Source organism: Microcaecilia unicolor, chromosome 6 (genome assembly GCF_901765095.1).
Source record: "Microcaecilia unicolor chromosome 6, aMicUni1.1, whole genome shotgun sequence".
NCBI lineage: Eukaryota > Metazoa > Chordata > Amphibia > Gymnophiona > Siphonopidae > Microcaecilia > Microcaecilia unicolor.
Window position 1 is genome coordinate 28,334,277 of NC_044036.1, and position 24,602 is coordinate 28,358,878.

At 47.1% G+C, this 24,602-nt stretch overlaps 1 protein-coding gene across 1 annotated transcript in view; it reads right to left on the bottom strand.

Moving 5' to 3' along the window:
• LRP8 (LDL receptor related protein 8) overlaps positions 1-24,602 on the bottom strand; it is a 534,355-nt gene that overhangs the window by 72,328 nt on the left and 437,425 nt on the right. The window contains 6 exon segments of the mRNA XM_030207129.1: positions 1,438-1,563; positions 1,693-1,812; positions 16,024-16,149; positions 16,463-16,501; positions 16,504-16,551; positions 19,258-19,296. Of these exon segments, the coding sequence (XP_030062989.1) occupies positions 1,438-1,563; positions 1,693-1,812; positions 16,024-16,149; positions 16,463-16,501; positions 16,504-16,551; positions 19,258-19,296 (498 nt within the window).

Consider the following 24,602-nt stretch of genomic DNA (forward strand, 5'->3'; position numbering starts at 1 on the left):
CTTCCCCTGATAGCTAAACATACAGCTGACATGCTGCTTTCCTAACACCTGGAAGGTTGCCAGTGAGCAGTCCCAGCTCAAGCGGTCTAGGTGAAATGAATTGGGGGTTTTCGTTGTTCCACGAGCCACAGCAGAAGCGTTCCAGACACCCAATTTGGGAGAGCCTGGGCCCAGGTTGGGTGGGCAGAAGAACTCTGCCTTGTCCCACAAGTGATTTGGTCTCTCTCTCTCTCTCTCGCCTGCATGCCATAAGGTCTCTCTAACACCCCCCTCCCCTGCATACCTTTTAAATAGCAGATTTTCACCAGCAGCGAGCAGCAACTAAAACACACTGCTCATGTTGCCCCATAGCCTTCCCTCTGATGCAACTTCCTGTTTCCTCATAGCGGGAAACATAGGCGGAAATACATCAGAGGGAAGGCTGTGGGACCGGTGCGAGCAGTACGTATCAGTCGCTGGTCGTTGCAGGCAAAGATCTGCTATTTCAAGATATGCAGGAGGGGCAGTTGTTGGGGAGTTTTCAGCTGGTGGGGCTTCGGGATCCTTGCCAGCCACATCATAGGTGTGCTGCTACTGGGTGGGCCTGATTCACGTACAGCTCTTGTCACAAGATGATGAGTGGGTGTGTGGTAGAATTCACAGGAATCAAGACAAAGACTCGATAAGAGGGAAGAGCACAAGTCTGGTCACTCAGGGTCCAATTCAGTAATGGTGTCCAAAGTTAGGTGCCGTTAAGATCCACGCTAAGCTCCAATTTATAAAGGTCAATTAGCACTAAGCAACCTTTAAAGAACAGATTACCCTGCCCAACTTTGGGTGTGAAGACTTACGCCTGCTGAAACCTGGTGTAAAAGCTGGCGCACAGCCAATGGCAGTTGGCGCATAAATGATCCTATTCTATTTATCTATTTGTTTGTTTGTAACATTTGTATCCCACATATTAGCAGGCTCAATGTGGCTTACAAAATACCGTAATGGCGAATGCCAAGTACGGTAGGTATTAAACAAATACAGTTAGAAAAAGGGTAAGGTAGGGGTAAATGGGTACAATAAGGGACAAGGATATAAGAAATAAAAATGTCCATTGCAATGTATGTATAGATGCATTGTAGAGTTGAGGCATTTAAGTAGAATCAATAGGGTAGGCCTTGCAAAACACATAAGTCTTAGATTTGTAACTATAGTACTAAGTCTTTAACACTGCACCTATATTTTGGGAATGCTCTTGACCCGCCCATGCCACACCCCCTTTGAGTTGCATGAGACAACTTAGACACACAGAGTTGCAGAATAGTGCATAGGCTAATCCGCATGCAAGTCCTAATTAACACCAATAATCAATTAACAGCTCATTAACTAATTAGTTTGCGCATGGATCTGCGATCCGCACCCAAACTTGGGTGACCTTTATAGAATGCAGGGGTCAGTGTACCTTACCTACTGCCTTGCAGTTCTTGGACAGAGTGTCCATCTCATAGCCCTCATAGCACTCGCACTTGTAATCCCCTTTGTAATTAATGCAGATCTGGCTGCAAGCATCTGGATTCTCACACTCGTCTATGTCTGAAAAGGGAGAGTTTGAAATCCATCAATAAGAGAAATCAAAAGCCTGGACAGGGCAATGCTGCTGTGACTAGAAATGTGCCTCTGTAGAGTGAAACATGAGGGGAGCGCCGTTTGCATATAAATTACCTCCGCAGGTCTTTTTGTCCAAAAGCTTGAATCCAGGAGGACATTCACATTCATAACCGATCTTCAGGTCCCTGCATATGTGTGAGCAGCCGCCATTGTTCAGGGAGCATTCGTTAATGCCTGGAAGAAGAATGCAGACTTCCTCACAAAAGAAGTTTTGTTGAGTCAAATGTGGAAAAAAAACAAAAAAGCACTTGGATCAAGTTTTTAGGACAAGTCTGAGCCTGTCTTGTGCACAGCCGTCAAGTACCCAGTCCTGGAGGAAGATTTTAGGTCATACCTGATGTGGGTTTTTTTTTTTTTGTGGATTTCAATGTGTAGAATCAGGGATTACAGATACTACATGCATTGAGATGCAAGTTCAAACCAGTACTGGCCACAAAATCTGCCTCCTGGAATGGATAACGAAGTTCAGCTTGTGTTTATGGACAGAATTCTGTATCTAGCCCTCAGAATTCAAACCTGGGGTCAGTGGCATAGCCAACTTCTTTGCCACCTGGGGCGGAGCGCCCCTCCTCCAGGCTTGTCCCTGTGAGCAGTCACCGCTGTCGGCTCTGCAGTCCCCCTGTCCCGGAACAGGAAGTTGACCGTAGAAGGGGCGGGGACTGGCAGAGCGGATAGCCGTGTGACTGCTCAGTGCACCCCCTTGCTGCCTGCACCCGGGACAGAACGCCCACACCCGCCCTGTCCTTGGTATACTAGAGCCTGGGGTTAGGCTAACAAGCTGCAAAAGGCACAAGCATTAAATTCATAAAAGGCAGCTCTATGAGCTAATGCCTAAATTAGGTGCCCATAGTGCACCTGGTTTATAGACTAGTGATCGGCACCAACAATTGGCATTTATGTGTGTAAAAGCTAGCCGCTGTTCTATAAATGATGCGTATAAATTGCTTAGTGTAAGCCATTATTTATGTGTTTTATTTATTTACTAGTAAAAAAGCCCCGTTTCTGATGCAAATGAAACGGGGGCTAGCAATGTTTTCTTCTGTGTGCATGTGGGATGTGTGTGTCCCTACCCTCTTGGCCTCTCTCCCCTCCCCCCTCTGAGTCCTTCACTGTTACAGAGCCAGCGATTTGATTTCGTGCTCTGCTGTTTTCCTTCACTGACTGCGTTAAGAGAGGGCGGGGCAGACACTCATAGGGAAACCGGATATCTCGCCCCCTTCACAATTCCGGTTGGAGGCTTCATAGAACGTTGGTGTTGCCTTTTATATAGAGAGATTGCATTTGTATCCCACATTTTCCCACCTATCTGCAGGCTCAATGTGGCTTACAATTTTCCGTCATGACTTATGCCATTTCAGAGTACAGATACAATTGGCAATATATAGAGAACATAGATCATATAACGAACATATAGAATTGAAGCTAAGTGCGCCCCTTTGTGGTGATAAATCACCTAAATGATTATCACCACAGCCCCTGTCTCAGGACTAGCTAGAAATCTAGCCCAGTGCTTCTGACCCTTCTCCTAGCAGGCACCCCTAGCCAGCCATGGTTTTCAAGCTTACCACAATGAATATGCAAAGCTCTCTCATGCATATTCATTGTGGTAGCCCAGAAAACCCAACTGGCTCCAGGAGAGGGTTGAGAAGCACTGTTCTAGACGATGCACAATGCAATTACGATTAGGTTCAGCTGCTATCTGGACAAACTATTTGCTTCATTTAGGCTTGTTGAACAGTAGGCCTAGATTAAAAACATAGTTCTGCTTTACAGCATCAGAAATTTGAGTTTGCTTTGGCAGAGAAGTGTGGAACAATAGTCAGCAAGAGAAAAGTCTGGGCTCCTTTGGAACAATACTTATAAACTTTACAGACTACATTATAGTCCTAATGTCCTGTGTATAGACAGATGACTTCTCCCTTGTTTTAGATAATGTATGTGATAGCATTTCTTTGTTCTTGTTATGTTTTCATATTTTATACTTTCCATGTACTTTCCTAAAAGTCAATAAAATATAAATTGAAAACAAAACGAACAAACAACAACCAATAAAAAAAATAGTGCCAGCATGGTACTACAACTACTATTTAGCATTCTATAGCGCTACAAGGCGTACGCAGCGCTGCACAAACATAGAAGAAAGACAGTCCCTGCTCAAAGAGCTTACATCTAATAGACAAAAATAAAGTAAGCAAATCAAATCAATTAATGTGTACGGGAAGAAAGAGAGAGGGTAGGTGGAGGCGAGTGGTTACGAGTCTACTACTACTACTACTATTTAGCATTTCTATGGCGCTACAAGGCGTACGCAGCGCTGCACAAACATAGAAGAAAGACAGTCCCTGCTCAAAGAGCTTACAATCTAAGACAAGAAATAAAGTAAGCAAATCAAATCATTAATGTGTACAGGAAGGAGGAGAGGAGGGTAGGTGGAGGTGAGTGGTTACAAGTGGTTACGAGTCAAAAGCAATGTTAAAGAGGTGCTTTCAGTCTAGATTTAAAGGTGGCCAAGGATGGGGCAAGACGTAGGGGCTCAGGAAGTTTATATATTCAGTGCCACAACACTGCTGAATACATGTATTATATTTAAGCACCAACACTTAATAGTTACTGTGCTGACTGATAATCTGGCCCAATAATCGTCCTATATCCAGAGGAAATGTGAAAACATAGGGAGGAGCCTCCACTGTAACACCTGCTGGCTGGGTAGATACTCGATCCTTTACTTTCCAAAAGGAACACCCTTGCAATCCCCAGAACGAAGGGAGGCTTGTTAGGAGGCCAGGAGCGTTGCTTTCTTCTCAAATTAATTTTCAGTATTTTATTTACTTATTTAAGGTATTATGACTTGTATACATGGATTATTCATTTATTTTGGTTCACTAAAATATTTGACTGATTTATTGATGAGGTATGAGCCACAAAGAAGTTTCCATTCAAGGCAAGTATTTGTTAAGATTACTAGCTCCCTCTTTGTCAGATTGGAAAAGCAAATGTTGGTAGATGACAGTATATATAAGTGAAACATCAAAGCATTCCAGTGGCAGTCTAACAGGATGGGGGTGGATAGGTGAGAGACAGGAAGAGTCGGGTGGATGAGGGACAGGGAGATATGCATGGAGACAGGAGGGTGACACCGCAGTACAATTTTATGGTTTATAATGGGCTAGAAAACCCAGATCTTTGTTAAGTCCTTTCTGGAGGGTGTCAAATATGTAATCATTCTGACTTCAAAGGTCTTACGTTCCTGTATTGTTTTAAAGTTCCCTTTTAGGATTCTTACCATAAAATCACTGGTACAGTATTCTGGTTTTATTTATTATCTCATTTGTAAAGTGTTGCCCCACAGAAGTGACATCCTGGTTGGTATTAGCATTTTTGAGATGGTGTCTATGTAGATTAAATTTCTTCTTTAGCATCTGACTTGTTTCTCCAATGTAGCATCCTTCACTGCATTTTTTACACTGAATGATATACACCATATTGGAAGATGAGCATGTGAAATTCAACATAAAGGAATATTAATTTTTCCTTTGTGAATGACCGTGGGGTCCTGTGAAATGTTTTGGCATAGTTTGCAGCTGGATATATTGCAAGGATGTGTGCCATTCTCTTCTTTTTAAGTCTGTGTTGGGAGTTTACTTCTAATTAGCTTGTGTTTTAAGTTGGGTGGCTGTCGGAAGGCCAGCACTGGTGGGGGTGGGAATATCTCTTTCACTAATTCATCCTCCTGGAGTAGAGGCTGTACCTCTGTGTCTCTCACCTATCCACCCTCATCCTGTTAGACTGCCACTGAAATGCTTTGATGTTTCATTTATATATACTGTCATCTACCAACATTTGCTTATTTCCAATCTGACGAAGAAGGGCAACCTTCAAAAGCTAATCAAGAAATGTATTAAGTTATGTCCAATAAAAAAGATATCATCTTATTTTCTTTTCCATGTTTTATTTCTATTGATTACCTCAAAAAGTGGACTAACACGGCTACCACATCTCTCTCGCTCCCTCTGAAATTTGGCTAGATTTAAATAAACAAAGCTTTCAGTTCACAGGAACTTTTCTGTGGCAATATCAATGAACAGCTGTTATTTAAAGTTTCAGAAGAAAATTAAAGCTTTTGTTTGAACAGTGTTTGTCATCATTTCATGTTATAGGAAGGAAGAAGCAAATCCCTGGCTTGGATTTGTACATTGTATGATTGACAGGAGATTATTTTATTTTTAAGGAGGTATTATGGAAATGATAGAAGGATTTTTGAAATTAAATTAATTTTTATTAAAGGTTATCAATAGAAATCAAATAAAATAAAACATGGAAAAGAAAATAAGATGATACCTTTTTTATTGGACATAACTTAATACATTTCTTGATTAGCTTTTGAAGGTTGCCCTTCTTCATCAGATCGGAAATAAGCAAATGTGCTAGCTGACAGTGTATATAAGTGAAAACATTCAAGCATTACTATGACAGTAAAATAGATACCATTGGAGATTCTACATGGAATGTTGCTACTATTGGAGATTCTACATGGAATGTTGCTATTCCACTAGCAACATTCCATGTAGAAGGCTGCGCAGGCTTCTGTTTCTGTGAGTCTGACGTCCTGCACGTACGTGCAGGATATCAGACTCACAGAAGCAGAAGCCTGCACGGCCACATTGGTGATCTACAAGGGCTGACTTCTACATGGAATGTTGCTAGTGGAATAGCAACATTCCATGTAGAATCTATAGAAATCAAACAAAATAAAACATGGAAAGAAAATAAGATGATACCTTTTTTATTAGACATAACTTAATACATTTCTTGATTAGCTTTCGAAGGTTGCCCTTCTTCACCAGATCGGAAATAAGCAAATGTGTAGCAGATAGTATATATAAGAAACATCAAAGCATTACTTTGACAGTCTGACAGGGTGGGAGGGTGGGGGTGGGTAGGAGGTATGCATGGTGAAATCAAAGCATTAAAGGGAAATGTGTTTGTATTAGTTTATTGCACTTTTAGTTATTGGACATATTTGTATTTATTGAACTTTTGTTACTAGACTGGGATTATGTTTATATTTCCTATCTGTGTGTGATTTCAGGGGACATTTTGGGGGCTGAGAGAATAGACCAGAAAGAGGCAGTTTGAAAGGAGGAATTCCCTACTAGGTTTGAACTGCAAATAAGCTTCTATGCTATGCAAACTGGAACTCTTTTTCCCCTAGGAATGCATTGGACCATTATATTTCATTTTTTTTGTGGGGGGGGGGGGGGGGGGTGGGGGGGGGGGGGGAGGGGACTTATCTTTCTGGAGCCCCTGATCTGATTACCCATTTTTAAAAAACTCAGTATGTCTTTTCAACTTTTTCTTCTCCACATGCCAAGCTTCATCCCATTCTGTTAAATTTTCAGAGTTAATTTGCCCCCAGGGGGACAGATATTGTTCAACCAATTTAAAAAACAAAATTCTCTCTTTACTTTACTTGGAACTTCTAGACTGCTTGCACCTTAAGTTTTAAGCAATTTTCATTTTGGATCTTGAATACAAGGATGGGACCAATATAATACCTCGGGACTTACAGCAAATAATATAGATCAAATTATTATTATTATTTGTTGCATTTGTACCCCACATTTTCCCACCTATTTGCAGGCTCAATGTGGCTTACATAGTACCGTCAAAGGCGCTTGCCCAGTTGGTTGATAACAAATACAAGGTTGCATACTACTACTACTACTACTAAACATTTCTAAAGCGCTACTAGGGTTACGCAGCGCTGTACAATTTAACATGGAAGGACAGTCCCTGCTCAAGGAGCTTACAATCTAAAAGACAGGTGTACAATCTAAGACAAGTGTACAATCTAAAAGACAGGTGTACAATCTAGAACAAGTGTACAATCTAAAAGACATGAGTAGAGTCAATCTGATAGGGCATACTATATTTCTCGAAAGGTTAGGTGCCGAAAGCAGCATTGAAGAGGTGAGTTTTAAGCAGAGTTTTGAAGATGGGTAGGGAGGGGGCTTGGCGTAGGGGTTGAGGAAGATTGTTCCAGGCATAGGGTGAGGCAAGGCAGAATGAGCGGAGCCTGGAGTTGGCAGTGGTGGAGAAGGGTACTGAAAGGAGGGATTTGTCCTGTGAGCAGAGGTTACGGGCGGGAACATAGGGGAGATGAGGGTAGAGAGGTAGTGAGGAGCCGCAGACCGGGTGCATTTGTAGGTAAGGAGGAGAAGCTTGAATTGTATGCGGTATCTGATCGGAAGCCTGTGAAATGACTTGAGGAGAGGGGTGATATGAGTATATCGGATTGGCGGAATATAAGACGTGCGGCAGCGTTCTGAACGGATTGAAGGGGGGATAGGTGGCTAAGTGGGAGGCCGGTGAGGAGTAAGTTGCAGTAGTCAAGGCGAGAGGTAATGAGAGTGTGGACGAGAGTTCGTGTGGTGTGCTCAGAGAGGAAAGGGCGAATTTTGCTGATGTTGAAGAGGAAGAAGCGACAGGTCTTGGCAGTCTGTTGGATATGCGCAGAGAAGGAAAGGGAGGAGTCGAAGATGACTCCGAGGTTGCGGGCAGATGGGACGGGAGGATGAGGGTGTTATCAACTGAGATAGAGAGTGGAGGAAGAGGAGAAGTGGGTTTAGGTGGGAAAACAATAAGTTCAGTCTTGGCCATGTTCAGTTTCAGGTGGCAGTTGGACATCCAGGCAGCAATGTCGGATAAGCAGGCCGATACCTTGGCCTGGGTCTCCGCGGTGATGTCTGGTGTGGAGATATAGCTGGGTGTCATCAGCATAAAGATGATACTGAAAACCATGAGATGAGATCAGTGAGCCTAGGGAAGAGGTGTAGATTGAGAAGAGAAGGGGTCCAAGGACAGATCCCTGGGGAACTCCAACAGATAGTGGGATGGGAGTGGAGGAAGATCCATGAGAGTGTACCCTGAAGGTGCGGTGGGAGAGATAAAAGGAGAACCAGGAGAGGACAGAGCCTTGGAACCCAAAAGAGGACAGTGTGGTAAGAAGTAAATCATGATTGACAGTGTCAAATGCAGCGGATAGATCGAGGAGGATGAGGATGAAATAGTGGCCTCTGGATTTGGCGAGGAGCAGGTCGTTGCAGACTTTAGAGAGTGCTGTTTCTGTCGAGTGTAGAGGACGAAAACCGGATTGAAGTGGATCGAGGATGGCATGAGAGGAGAGAAAATCAAGGCAGCGACTGTGAACGGCGCGCTCAAGTATTTTGGAGAGGAAGGGTAGGAGAGAGATGGGGCGGTAGTTGGAGGGGCAGGTAGGGTCAAGTGATGGTTTTTTTAGGAGAGGTGTGACTACGGCGTGCTTGAAGGTGTCAGGGACAGTTGCAGTGGAGAGAGAAAGGTTAAGGATGCGACAGATGGAGGGGGTGACAGTATGGGAGATGGTGTTAAGTAGGTTGGTGGGGTTGGGATCGGAGGAACAGGTGGTGCATTTCGAGGAGGAAAGAAGGCGAGAGGTTTCATCCTCGGTGATCACAGGAAAGGAGGAGAAAGAGGCCATGGTTGGTTGGTTGTTGGATGGGGCTACAGGCTGAAGAGGAGGTGGTGGCTTGGTAGTGAACTCAAGGTTGATCTTTTGCACCTTGTCGCAGAAGTAGTCAGCCAGTGATTGAGGAGAGTGAAGGGGGAGTGGGAGCGGGGGGCACTTTGAGGAGGGAGCTAAGGGTGGTGAAGAGACGACGAGGGTTGGAGCTGAGAGAATTGGTCAATTGGGTGTAATAGTCCTGTTTTGCAAGGAATAGGGAGGAATGGAAGGAGGATAGCATGAATTTGTAGTGAAGGAAGTCTGAATGGGTACGAGATTTCCTCCAGAGGCGTTCAGCGATCGGGTGCAGGAACGAAGGTAACGGATGCAAGGGGTCAGCCAAGGCTGGGGATTAGTACGCTTTGTGGGACGGGAGGTGGATGGAGCGAGGGTGTCCAAAGCAGACAGAGCGGCATTGTAAGCGGAGACCGCTTTGTCTACAGTCTCGGAGGACATGATGGAGGAGAAAGATTAGAGATACTAGAGGATAAAGTGGGGGGGGGGGGGTCAATAGCCTGGAGATTCCTGGACGGGGAAGGGGGGGTGAAGAAGTGTAAATGTGATCAGGTGATGATCGAGAGAGGTAGAGCAGAAGCGTGGAAATTGGAGGGTGAGCCGGAGGAGTAGAGGACGAGGTTGTATAGTGATCGAATGAGGTATATGTGGAGGATCGGAAGGGATGAAGATTGCGTGATGTCCAGTACGATCTTTAGTAATGTTATGTTCCTGGGTGAAGAGGTTTACGTTGGGTTGTAGAGGAATTAACATAGCAATTTTTTAAAGATACATGTTTTTTTTTACATGTTTTCTGAATTGCCTATAGTCGTTTAAATAGTCTAGGCTTAAGTTCAAGTCCTTCCAGACTCTGGTGCTCGGTATGCTAATAGATGCTGATTCGATTTATTCCTTTAGGGGAAGGTAAAGCAAAAGAGGGGAGCAGTTATTGGGCCTACTCAACTTCTTATTGGCAATGAATTCTATGTATGACGGCATGTAGCCTGGAAAGTCTTCTGTGAGGATTTTGAATAGTGTGCAGGGTAGTTTCAATCTAATCCTTGTTTCTACCGGTAGCCAACATAGCTCTATGTAAAGATGTGAAATGTGGTCGTGTTTTTTTCAGTGAGTAAATTAAATGGATTAATTTCCAACTTTATTTATTTATTTATTTATTGCATTTGTATCCCACATTTTCCTACCTCTTTGCGGGCTCAGTGTGGCTTACAATAAGATATGAATAATGGAAATACATTTGTTACAACTTGGTTATAGGTTACATTGTACAAGTTTTGTGAAACCATCGAAGTATCATTAAGAATATGACAATGGGACATCAACATTGAAACGTTGGAAAGAGACAATGGGAAGCTTAAAGGGCAGTGTTAAGACACAGAGATATATGGTGTACATATTCCTGTGAGCAGATGTATGAGTGATGTGGAATTACGGGGGATGAGGGTTAGGAGTGGATGTATGGAGCATTGATGATCAGTGAGTGTGGACTCTATGTGTTTTGGCTCTTGCCATAAATTGTTTCAAACAGACGAGTCTTCAGTAATTTGCGGAAGGAGGTGATTAGAAACTGAAATGCAGGATTGCACTGAAACAACTGCCCGTTGCTTGTTCTCCAGATACAAATGGTGTAAAAGTATAGGCAAGTTGTTAACTGCAATTCCGAGTAAAGAGAAAGCACCCCCCCCCCTTCAACAATTAATGCAAAGCAGGACTCTTAAAACCAGAGGTTTGCAGCAGAGAGGAACACAGTACAAGGAGGCTGCTCAGGACCAGGAGTGCTCATCACAAAGGAACTAGCTTGATCCGAGAGTGGATTATTCCTAGCAAGAAATCCAGCTGCCCTTTAACAAACACTCTGCTCTCCCCTTCCTCCCACATAAACTAAAGCTTGTGCACGTGACCCCAATCCCAAAGGAAAAGAATAGAAGGCGAACCACTTAAAACCACGCAGGTAATAGCTGGATGCGGTTAAGCTGCATTTCTCTCCACAGTGCCCTGAAACATGCCTTGAAGCAGAACAACCAGGGTCTATGCCGTACAGAGTGTTCCTTTCATTAAGGAACAGTCAGAAGTCAACTGTATATTTGGGCTGCAAATCCACTTGAGGATCGGAATGCTCTTTTATGTTCATCCTAAAGCCGTGCCTCTTCAAAACCCGAACAGTGTACAATATCTTCTCTCTGTAGCCTCGTCCATAAAAAAAAAACCCAGGATGTTTCCTTGGGAGTCAGGCATGCAGGAGATAATTTTATAACAGGGTGCTCAGATTATGAAGGCACATATACCCACTCAGTTTTTACGTTCCTCTGCACACCATCTATTACTGGCACTCTCTTTTCGTCAGATCTGTTTCGATACAATCTGGTCCTCTATTTTTACTGTTGTGAACTTCACACTATGGAATTTGAGGCAAAACCTTCATTTACAAGATTTAGGAGTAGGACTAAAAACCTATTTTTTGAATAAGATTTTTAACTTTTGATTGCTTAGGTCTGCTGTCACGACAACAGTGTACACGGTTAAAAGAATGTGGACATGCAATCTGAACTGTTAACTTTCCTATTTTATTGTACATTTTTGTGTCTCTTTTTATTATAAACTAGCCGTTCAGCCCGTAAAAACAGGAATTCAAACATGCGTGGGATAAGCATAAAGGAATCCTGTGCCGAAGGAATGGATCCTCAGGAGCTTAGTCAGAATCAGGAGGCGGGGCTGGTGGTTGGGAGGCGGGGATAGTGCTGGACAGACTTGTACGGTCTGTGCCAGGGCCGGGGGTGGGCAGAGGGATGGTGGTTGGGAGGCGGGGATAGTGCTGGACAGACTTGTACGGTCAGGGCCGGTCTTAAGCCGAGGCGGCCGCATAGGGCCCCGCGCTTAGGGGGGCCCCGCGCCGCGCCTCAGTCAGCCTCTTCCTGCCGCAAGGATCTTTATTTTCTTTTAACTTTACCCTCCGTCGCCGCCTCGCCAGAATCCGAGCGTCACTGAAAGCGCTCCTCCTCTCCCGAGTCCCCCGACTCTCTAGCAGAACTGGAGCTTTCCTGATTCGTTCATTCTCAGTGTCCCGCCCTCGAGGGCGGACACTGAGAATGAACGAATCAGGAAGAGCTCCAGTTCTGCTGCGTTCTGCTAGAGACGTCGGGGACTCGGGAGAGGAGGAGCGCTTTTAGTGACGCTCGGATTCCGGCGATGGAGGCGGGTAAAGTTAAAAAAAAAAAAAAAAACGAAGAGCCATCCTTGGTTGGGGGTGAAAAAGAGGGCGCCAGGGCGGGCAGGCAGTTGAACGTGGGAGCGGGAGGTAAGGGAGAGAGGACATGGATGGGAGGGCTCAGGGAGAGAGGGAATGGCTGGATAGGGATGATGAATGGAATGGAGGGGCAGGGAGAGGAGCATGGATGGGAGGGGGCTCAGGGAGAGAGGGGAATGCTGGATAGGGATGATGAATGGAATGAGGGGCAGGGGAGAGGAGCATGGATGGGAGGGGGCTCAGGGAGAGAGGGAATGGCTGGATAGGGATGATGAATGGAGGGGCAGGGGAGAGGAGCATGGATGGGAGGGGCTCAGGGAGAGAGGGGAATTGCTGGATAGGGATGATGAATGGAGGGGGCAGGGGAGAGGAGCATGGATGGGAGGGGGCTCAGGGAGAGAGGGGAATTGCTGGATAGGGATGATGAATGGAATGGAGGGGGCAGGGGAAGGAGCATGGATGGGAGGGGAGGGCTCAGGGAGAGAGGAGAAATTGCTGGACATGGAGGGCAGGGGAGAGAGGAGAAATGTTGGGCAGGAATGGAGGGAAGGAAAGACAAAGGAGGAGATGCACATGGACACATAAGGACACAGGAGGATGGTGGACATGGTGAGAGAAAAAATATCAAATGGAAAGAAGACACTGCATAAAACAGAAGACACTGGACCAAAGCGAATAGAAAAAAACAAATGATCAGACAACAAAGGTAGAAAAAAGTATTTTATTCAGAATGTATTAATTGGAATATGTCAGCTTTTGGAAATGTGCATCTGTGATATTTTGCATGTAAGTTTCAATTTTTCTAGTATTGCTGCATGCTGAGTCTGACTTCTTGAGGTAACTTTCCAGTTTATTTTGCCTTCATATCTGTTGTGTCATGTGTTTTTCATGCGTGATCAAGGTGCAGTATCCTGCTAGCATGTAGCATTTGCAGCCCTTTTTGTTTTGTTTTTTTCACGAGGTAGTGTATTGGTGTTTTAGAGCCTGGTGTAATTACAGTGCTGTCTTTCCACGCATAAGGTTGTAGCTCGTCCTGTCCTTGGAATTAGTGCTGTTATGATTTGGTAAGGTTGATGTGTTTTTGCACAAGTTTGTGTATTGTTTTGCAGTGGAGAGATTGTGTGTCCGCACCTCTGACCCCCCCGGGGTTATGAGAATTGGAACTACTAATTGTAGTGGACTTGAACTGAATAATTTCTGGGGGGGGGTTCATGATAGCATTGTGCTTATTATTTCAATCAGTTTTTCTGTACAAGTTTAGCTTGGGCTGGGGCGGGGCTATGATGGGGCCCCACCAAATTGGTCTGCATAGGGCCCCACACTTGCTAAGACCGGCCCTGTGTACAGTCTGTGCCGGAGCCGGGGTTGGGAGGCGGGCTGGTGGTTGGGAGGTGGGGATGGTGCTGGGCAGACTTGTGCGGTGTGTGCCGGAGCCGGTGGTTGGGAGGAGGGGCGGGTGGTTGCGAGGCGGGATAGTGCTGGGCAGACTTATACGGTCTGTGCCCTGAAGAGCACAGGTACAAATCAAAGTAGGGTATACACAAAAAGCAGCAAATATGAGTTATCTTGTTGGGCAGACTGGATGGACTGTGCAGGTCTTTTTCTGCCGTCATCTACTATGTTACTATGTTATAGAAAAGGGGGGGGTTGAAAGCCCCTTCCCGTCGCCGCTGCAAGGCCCCACCCCGCCGCCGAGCTGCCCCTCCCCTGAGTCGCCGCCACCCCTCCATCCGGCCCGGGTCCTCGCTCCGCTATTGAAACAGCGAGGTAACGCAGCACACAGCTCTGCTCTGCTGAGCTGCCGTCTGCCTTCCTTCTTCTCTGCCTGTGTCCCGCCCTCGTGTGATGTAACGTCGTTGAGCGCGGGACACAGGCAGAGAAGAAGGAAGGACGGCAGCTCAGCAGAGCAGAGCTGTGTGCTGCGTTCCCTCGCTGTTTCATAGCGGAGCGAGGGCCTGGCCGGGTGGAGGGTGGGGGGAGCGTTAGTGACGGCGGTTTCGTCCCTTGCAAATGCGCAGCAGAGACCCTCTCTGCTCCGCCCCCATCATCACGTATTGATGCGGGGCGGGGCAGAGCTGCGCATTTGCGAGTGAGTACGACACTCGCCATTTATATGTTTGATTAATAAACTGCCCATTTGGCAGTATATCAAATATGTATTTATTTGTAGCATTTTTATCCCACATTTTCCCACCTATTTGCGGGCTCAATGTGGCATACATTGTTCCGTTATGGCGATCACCAGTTCCGGAATGAGAAATACATAGTTAAAATGCAGGTGACAGAGTGGATTAGGCAGTCAAGTAAAGAGAATTCATTTTCGTGATGATAAATAAAAAGGTATTGGATTAAAGTTCAATTGTGATAGATTAGCTTAAACAATTCTGGTATGAAATTTTGTTCTCTGGTGATTCGGATGGATCTTCGTGGTATGCATTATTGAATAGGTTGGTTTTTAGTAATTTCGGAAATTTGTTATGTTTTTGTGGATTTTGGTAGTGCATTCCATAACTGGGTGCTTATGTAGGAGAAACTGGATGCATATGTTAGTTTATATTTTAGTCCTTTGCAGTTGGGGTAGTAAGATTCATGAATGTACGTGATGATCTAGTAGAATTTCTGGTAGGTAAGTCTATGAGGCTAGACATGTACAGCAAAACTCGAAACATACTGCAACCTATAGACCGTGTGCCTATATAAAGTTATCCCAGGGAAAGCAGGTACAGATATTTATAGTTGCTCCAGAGACCCATGTGGCTGGGGGGGAGGGGGGTTGCGGCGAAAAATTGCTCAAACACTACGGGTGCCATGAACCACAAAAGTTTGGGAACCCCTGGTGTAATCTGATCTACACTGCACCAGAGCAGTGACTGGCAAACCTTCCTTAATATCAAAGGAAATATGTCACTGAAAAACTACTCTTCAAACTGGTCTGACTGCTAATAATCTCACTATTTAAATTTACCATTATATAATGTGGGACACTGACTCCCACTCCTCTTCTTTCACCCTTTCTGCTCTCAGCAGAGTACCCTGGTACCCGACTGTTGAGTTCAGTTCTGAAACCTGCCTTACCACCCAAACCTTACTATGCAGGTTCCACTGCAAAGCAAAGTTTATCATAGATGGGGGAAGCAGTGCAAGCCTGCTCCATCCCATTCAAACAAAGTGCTAGAACCCCTCTCTGGCTCAGTTCTTATTGTCTGTTTGAGCTGCCCTTTCTATTACTGATAACTGGACTGGAGGGACTTGCTGTCAGACCCTGAGAGACAGCAAAATGAAAATGTAGACTCTACATCGGTTCAAGGAAAGCTTCCGTTACATTATAATGTACCATCCTTGAACAGCTTATCCAGTTTCAACAGCTATAAAACAGGGAAGGGTGAAAACACTGAAAATATTTGAAATATCTCTCCTCAGTTGGGTGCACCAGCCATGAAAGCAACAGATTAAATTTTGGTCTTCAAACCAATCTGATTTTTCTAATAAACACATTTTATGTAGACCACTGGGGGCAGAACCAGAGATATTTTTATATAATATACCAGAAAGAAGTTCTATGCATATACTAGGAAAGACACTGTACCACATTCTTTCAGCGGTTCATCTGACCAGTCTCTGCAATCTCGCTGGGAATCACACACTTTGCCGGCATCGATACATTCCCCACTCTTGCAATGAAATTTGCTGGAACCTTCACACTTGGACTCAGCTGGAGAGAAGAGGAGGGGTGGAGAGGGAAATAACCAATCACTAAATGATAGAAGTTGAAAGTACATAAGCACCGCCATACTGGAAAAGACCAAGGGTCCATCAAGCCCAGCATCCTGTCTCCAACAGCGGCCAATCCAGGCTTCAAGAACCCGGCAACCACCCCCTGCACCCCCCCCCAAAAAAAATTTAATAATGTTCAATGGACTTTTCCCTCAGGATTCTGTCCAAACCCCCTTTAAATTCCGTAAGGCCAGCTGCTGGAGGACTGCGGGAGGTTGTCCGTGCTGGACTAGTGATAATCCCCTACATACCGATGATGCAGCCAGCCTCATCACTACTGTCTGGGCAGCGCGCACTTTATCACACTGCTTGGTCCCATGGACACACGAGCCATCCCACACTGAAATTCATCAGGCTGACAGGTCACAAGAACTGCAAAATAACACAAGCGAAGCATAAACCAGTTAAGTCACAGATGTACTACAAGTCTCCCATTGTGTACAGCAGTACTGTAAGAAAGATTATTACTAGAAACAAATACCAGAGCATATGAATTTTGCCTCTCAAGCATCAAGTACACCCACCATCTCTGGAGCAGGTTGTTTTTTTAATTGCACTTGAGAGGGTGAATTTGCTCTTGGCAAGGTAGAGGCCTAACTTCGGGCTGGGGTGGTCAGTATTAATGGTGTTGGTTTATTTACTACCTTTTTGAAGAAATTTTAACCAAAGTGGTGTGCAGTAAGACTAATTTCAGTAGAAAAAATATTGAAACAGTAGACATACTTACAACCATCTACTAAATAAAACAGAGAAAAAAGGTAAAATTATGTATAATCATACCTGATAATTTTCTTTCCATTAATCATAGCTGATCAATCCATAGACTGGTGGGTTGTGTCCATCTACCAGCAGGTGGATATAGAGAGCAAACTTTTGCCTCACTATGTGGTCATGTGCTGCCGGAAACTCCTCAGTATGTCGATATCAAAGCTCCATCCGCAGGACTCAGCACTTAGAGAATTACACCCACGAAGGGACACTCTGCCCAGCTCACCACCGCCGAAACGGGGGAGGGGAATTAACCCAGCTCATCCCCACAAGTGGGGGAGGGGAATCCGTCCAGCTCATCCCCGCGGAGCGGGGGAGGGACACCACACCCGCCGATGCGGGGGGATCTGGCTTATCCTGCAACCGCAACCGCGGGAGGAGCTGACTGACCCTAACACCGCCGAAGAGGGAGGGGTACAAAACTGCCCTACAGCCGCACGAAGTGGGAGGGAGTGCCGGCAGAATTTTAAGTCTCAATCCAGCCCCGTAAAACGGAGGGGAGAGGAATGCAGCAGCTCACTGTAACACAAACTCGTCTTAACTCTTGAAGAATCCAAGTGAAAAAACTTGAACACGAAGTCTTTCTGAAGTAACTGAAGACTAAACTTAAACCTGAAATGCAACCAGAATAAAAACAATACAGATATCTGGGAGGGGCTATGGATTGATCAGCTATGATTAATGGAAAGAAAATTATCAGGTATGATTATACATAATTTTACCTTCCATATCATCAAGCTGATCAATCCATAGACTGGTGGGATGTACCGAAGCAGTACTCACCCAGGGCGGGACATAGAAATCCCTGACCGCAACACTGAAGCTCCAAACCGGGCCTCCGCCCGAGCAGCCACAGTCAAGCGGTAATGCTTGGAGAATGTATGGGCCGAAGCCCAAGTTGCCGCCTTGCATATCTCTTCCAAGGAGACGGAACCGGCCTCTGCCATCGAGGCCGCCTGAGCTCTTGTAGAGTGAGCCTTCAGCTGGATAGGCGGCACCTTCCCCGCGGCCACATAAGCCGCTGCAATGGCTTCCTTGACCCATCTTGCCACTGTAGGCTTAGCAGCCTGCAGACCCCTACGAGGACCTGAATAAAGGACAAACAGATGATCCGATTTCCGGAAATCATTGGTCACTTGCAAGTATCTGATGATGACTCGTCTCACATCCAGATATTTAAGAGCAGAGTACTCCTCTGGGTAGTCCTCCCTACGAAATGAAGGGAGACATAGCTGCTGATTCACATGGAAGCGAGAAACAATCTTGGGCAGGAAGGAAGGCACTGTGCGAATAGTCACTCCTGCCTCAGTGAACTGTAGAAAAGGCTCTCGACATGAGAGCGCCTGGAGCTCGGAAACTCTTCTGGCTGAAGTGATAGCCACCAAAAAGACTGCTTTCAACGTCAGGTCTTTCAGAGATGCCCTTGACAAGGGTTCAAACGGCGGCTTCTGCAATGCTCTCAGCACCAGGTTGAGATTCCACGCAGGCACCACTGAGTGCAGAGGAGGGCGCAGGTGATTACTCCCTTGAGAAAGCGCACCACATCTGGCTGCGAAGCCAGGGAAACACCCTTCAGGCGGCCCCTGAAGCAAGCCAGAGCCGCTACCTGGACCTTAAGGGAACTGAGATACAGGCCTTTGTCCAGACCTTCTTGCAGGAACGCCAACACTGAAGAAATTGGAGCAGTGAAAGGAGAAAGAGAGCCTGCTTCACACCACGCTGCAAAGATACGCCAAACCCTGGCGTAAGCAGTAGAAGTAGAGCGTTTCCTCGCTCTCATCACAGTGGCGATGACCTTGTCTGAGAAGCCCTTCTTCCTCAGACGCTGCCGCTCAATAGCCAGGCCGTAAGACCAAAGGGGGAGGGATCCTCCATCACCACGGGACCCTGATGTAATAGGCCCTGCTCCACTGGCAGCCGCAGAGGATCGTCGACTGAGAGCCTGATCAAGTCCGCATACAGGGACGCTGGGCCAATCCGGACCCACCAGGATTATCCTGCCGGGATGCTTTGTCACCCGGTCTAGTACCCTGCCCAACATGGGCCAGGGCGGGAACACATAGAGAAGCTCTTGTGTCGGCCATTGTTGGAGAAGAGCATCTACTCCCAGGGATCGAGGGTCCCGTCCTCTGCTGAAGAAGCGCGGCACTTGGCAATTGGCCGATGACGCCATCAGATCTAGGCTCGGCTGGCCCCAGCGCTTCGTGATGTCCAAGAACGCCTGAGCAGATAGCTGCCACTCTCCGGGCTCCAAGGTATGGCGACTGAGAAAGTCCGCCTTGACATTCATGACTCCGGCAATGTGGGCCGCTGACAGCTGTTCCAGGTTTGCTTCCGCCCACTGGCATAGACTCCTAGCTTCCTTGGCTAGAGGGGCGCTCTTGGTACCTCCCTGGCGGTTGACATAGGCCACAGCCGTGGCATTGTCCGACAGGACCCGTACAGGCTTCAACACCAGTACCGGGATGAACTCCAAAAGCGCCAACCGAATGGCTCTGAGTTCCAGGAGGTTGATAGACCACTTTGCCTCTGCAGGAGACCAGAGCCCCTGCGCTGTCCTTCCCAAGCAGTGGGCTCCCCAGCCCGATAACGAGGCGTCCGTCGTGACGACAATCCACTCTGGGGACACCAGAGGCATTCCCGCAGACAACTTGTCTGTCTGCATCCACCAGCTCAGCGCCTTGCGCACTGCTGGATCCAAGGAAGACGCACCGCATAATCCTCCGACATCGGAGTCCAGCGCTGCAGCAGAGAGTGTTGTAGTGGTCTCATATGAGCCCTGGCCCAGGGCCTACTTCCATCGTGGCCGTCATAGAGCCCAACAGCTGCACATAGTCCCAAGCCCGAAGAGGAGAGGCTACTAGGAACTGGTCCACCTGAGCCTGAAGCTTGACAATCCGATTGTCTGGCAGGAACACTCTGCCCACTTGGGTGTCGAATCGAACTCCCAGATACTCCAGGGACTGAGTCGGGCGCAGCTGGCTCTTCTCCCAGTTGATGATCCATCCCAGGGAGCTCAAAAGAGCAACTACCCTACACAGCTCTGCCGCACTCTGCATAAGAGGGGGCTCGGATCAACCAGTCGTCCAGATAAGGATGGACTTGTACTCCTTCCTTTCGCAAGAAGGCCGCTATGACCACCATTACCTTGGAAAAGGTCCGCGGAGCAGTAGCCAACCCGAACGGGAGGGCTCTGAACTGGAAGTGTCGGCCCAGGACTGCAAAACGCAGAAAGCGTTGATGAGGAGGCCAGATGGGAATAGCAGGTACGCTTCCTTGATGTCCAAGGATGCCAGGTACTCCCCTGCCTTCACTGCCGCTATAACAGAGCGGAGAGTCTCCATGCGAAAGTGCCGCACTTTCAAGGCCCGATTGACCCCTTTGAGGTCGAGGATAGGCGGACAGAACCTCCTTTCTTTGGTACCACAAAGTAAATGGAGTAACGCCCCTTGCCAAGCTGACTTTCTGGCACCGGAACGACCGCACCCAGGATCAGATTGTCCAAAGTCTGCTGCACTGCCACAGCTTTGACCGGAGACTTGCAGGGAGAGAGTACAAACCCTCTCTTAAGGGTCGGCAGAACTCTAGCTTGTAGCCGTCTCTGATGACTTCCAGCACCCAAGCGTCTGAAGTTATTGTGGTCCACCTCGCCCAGAAACGAGGACAGCCGTCCTCCAATCTGCACTGGGGCTGGACCAATACCCCGTCATTGGGTACGAGACCCTGGGGGAGGACCGGAGGGCACCTCCGGGACGGCGGTCTCTGCGAAAGGAATGCTGCTTGGGGGAGAACTTCCTCTTAAAGGAAGAGGGGGCAGAAGCACCGACCTGCCCGGGCGGTACCGGGCTTCCTGAAACCGTCCTCTGGAGGTACCGGGACGAGCACTAGCCCGAGCCCTGACCTCCGGTAACTTCTTGCCCTTATACGTGCCAAGATCAGTCACGATTTTGTCCAGCTCGACCCCAAAGAGCAGCTTGCCTTTAAAAGGCAATCTAGCCAGGGCGGATTTTGAGGCGTGGTCAGACCAATGTTTCAGCCAAAGCCACCGCCGCGCAGAGACAGTCTGAGCCATGCCTTTAGCTGAGGCTCTCAAGACATCATACAGCAAGTCTGCCAATAGGCCAGCCCGATTCCAGGGCTGGCCAATCATCCCTCAAGGAATGATCCGGGAAGCCCGCTGCACCATAGTCAGGCACCCCTGGCCACATAGGAGCCGCAAACTGAGGCCTGCAAACTTAAAGCAGCCGCCTCAAAGGACGACCTTAAGGCCGCCTCCAATCTCCTGTCTTGGGCGTCCTTTAGGGCCGTGCCACCTTCCACCGGCAATGCCGTTTTTAGTCACCGCAGTGATTTAAAGAATCCACGGTAGCCACAGATAGGCCTCACGTTCACTCACAGCCAAAGGATAGAGGCGGGACATAGCCCTAGCCACTTTAAGGCTCGCTTCTGGGACATCCCATTGAGCCGAAATTAAGGTGTGCATGGCATCATGCACGTGGAAGGTTCTAGGCGGGCGCTTCGTCCCCAGCATAATGGCAGAGCCAACAGGGCTGAGGGAAAGACGTCCTCCGGAGAGGATATCTTCAAAGTGTCCATGGCCTGTAACAACAGGTTGGGCAAATCCTCCTGGTGAAAAGCCGCGCTGCAGAGGGGTCATCCGCTCCATCCGAGCGGGGATCCGTCTCCTCCAAGGAAATCCGCAAAGGACCGTTGGAGACCCCAGACACGCTGCCCTCATCTACATCGGAGGTGAGACAAATTCCCTCCAAGGCCTGGGAATCAACCCGAGGCGTTTACCTCTGGGAACCTCAACCTTTACCAGAGGAGGGAGCGGGGGGCAGCGTTGTGCATGAGGAAGGCCCGATGCAAGCAGCAAAACAAACTCGGGGGAGAAACCCCCCAGACTGTGCACTTCCGCAGCCTGGGCAACAGCCCTAGGCGCTCTCTCATCAACCGGTGCTCGCAACAGCGGGGAGAGACATGCTCTGCGCCAAAATGGCGTCCGGCGCGAAACTCCGCGAAGGAGCCGCGCGGGAAGAACGGCTCTTAACCTTAGCCGCTTCTGTGCCGTCGCCCAATTAAGGGCGTTCATGGCATAATGTCTCCAACCTCAAGGGCGGCCCAAGAAGAAGCCGTCCGAGCCGCTGGCCGGCCAAGATGGCGGAGGCGAGGAGCGGGGGTGGGCGTTTATGGCGGGAAAACGCCACGCCGGAGGAAGGACCGGGACAATGCATCGGTCGCGAAACTGTCACCCACCAAGGGCGAATCCGGCTTGAAGACCCCCGCATCCCCTCTAGAAGCGCTCGAGCGACCCGGGGAGCGACCCTTTGCGCCCTCGCCCTCCGACGCCATGTGCCACGAGGAGAAGAATCGGGGACCCCCGCCCGCTATAAAAAGGTAAAATTACCTGCTGTCCTCTCCGAGTCGTAACGACCTGGTGTCTCAGTGAGTAGCTGCAATAGACGCTTAAATAAACGTCGAAATAAACGCCTTTAATGCCGTTCAAAATTTTTTTTTTTTTTTTTTTTAACGGAGCCAGCGGGAGGGGGAGAAAAGGAGGGACCGGCACCACCAGGTTTGCACTTGCTCAAAGAGCCCTCAACCCCAGGCACTCAACAAAACCTAAAAATTAGGCTTGGAGGCCTAGCCAGAGCTGCTGCTGATGTGTGACACCACCTGCTGAGATAGAGAACATACTGAGGAGTTTCCGGCAGCACATGACACATATAGGGAGGCAAAAGTTTGCTCTCTATCTCCACTGCTGGTATATGACACAACCCACCAGTCTATGGATTGATCAGCTTGATGATATGAACCAAGTTTTATATAATCCCTTGAAGATTAACTTTGCCTAATAATACAACAGGTGATTATAATTCTTAAATAACAATCTATAACAAAAATGAATGCGATCTTATTAACAACTATAGTTAAAATTTAATGCCAAGAAGTGTAAAGCGATACTCTTGGGGTGCAGAAACCAAAAGAGAGATACTGGATAGGAGGGGAGAGATTAGTAAGCTGAACTCAGGAGAGAGACCTTAGGGTGTTGGTGTCTGAGGATCTAAAGGTGAAGAAACGATGTGACAAGGCAACGGCTGTGGTCGGAAGGATGCTGGGCTGAATAGAGAGAGGCATAACCAGCAGAAGAAAGGTGGTGTTGATGCCCATCTACAAGTCGTTGGTGAGGCCCCACTTGGAGTACTGTGCTCAGTTTTGGAGGCCGTATCTGGCTAAGATGTAAAACGACTGGAAGCGGTGCAAAGAAAAGCTACGAAAATGTGTGGGATTTGTGTTGCAAATCGTACGAGGAGAGACTCGCCGACCTGAACATGATGAATTCTACATGTGGACCACTTGTGTGGATTATAAGCGTCGGTTGATGGAAGATTCTTGTGACTGCTGCTGGTTTGAATGCTGGGGCTGCAGCTAGGTGATGCTTGAGGGTTTTTTTAAGCTGTGTACACGTTTTTAATTTTTTTTTTTCTTTGTTTGGAATTTTGGGCTGAATTTTCCATGCAGCAATGTTTAGCTAATAGTTATTGCCTGCCTGGTTTTGAGGACTTTGTTTCATAATTCTAAGCTATGACCGCGAGGATAATAAAGACTTTTTTTTATTATTGCGATTGTTTATCAAGTCTGTTTTGGTATCTTGATAGATCATTTCTTAGTACTTCATGATCTTTTCTTTCTCCCCAAATTCACAGAGTTATTCCTTGGGACTGGCATCTCTACGATCAATCCTGATCTGGTGTTTTTCTCTTTTACTACTCTATACGTCTTCCTTGCATCCGACTTTTTATTGTTTGGAATCTGGATAATCCAGCAGATCAAATGTCTTTTACTACAGCCTGAGAAAACATGGCCCGAGTCACAAAGTCTCCAGAAATCAACCATTTATATGATTCAGGATTTTGAAGACTTAAATTCTCAGAGGGTATTGTATAGAATGCATAGTAGGTCTTTTTTCTTTTGTGACATTTGTCATGTAATCCATACATCTAAATCTACAAATCATAAACGGTTTCATGTTAGTTAAAAGGGCTGATATTTATTTATTATTTATTATTATATTTATTGTTAAAATAAAGTAGCATTTTTCCAAATAGTTTCCCCCTTTCCACAAGTGAAGAGGAAAGCGAGGGTCTCTAGGTCAGTGTTTCCCCAAGTCCAGCTACTGCTTTCAACTCCTAACCATGACTCTCTTACTCAACACCCTCACTTATCACCCCTACCACTGCAATTTCCCCACCCTAGCTGTCTGTTCGTCTGTCCAATTTAGATTGTAAGCTCTGTTGAGCAGGGACTGTCTTTTCATGTTCATTTGTACAGCGCTGCGTAAGTCTAGTAGCGCTATAGAAATGTTTAATAGTAGTAGTAGTAGTATGAGCCAAGTATAGGACAGTCAAGCCATTGTGACATCACTGATGAGGTTGGCTCTTAGGCATTGGTGGACTGAGGCATTATGACATCACAATGTCAGCTCTGGTTAAATCACCGCAGCTCCTCAGTACCTTTCCGCTCTCATCTCTCCCTACACTCCTCCCCGTGAACTCCGTTTGCTGGGTAAATGTCTCCTGTCGTCCCCCTTCTCCCCCACGTACTGGCTCCGTTCCTTGTATC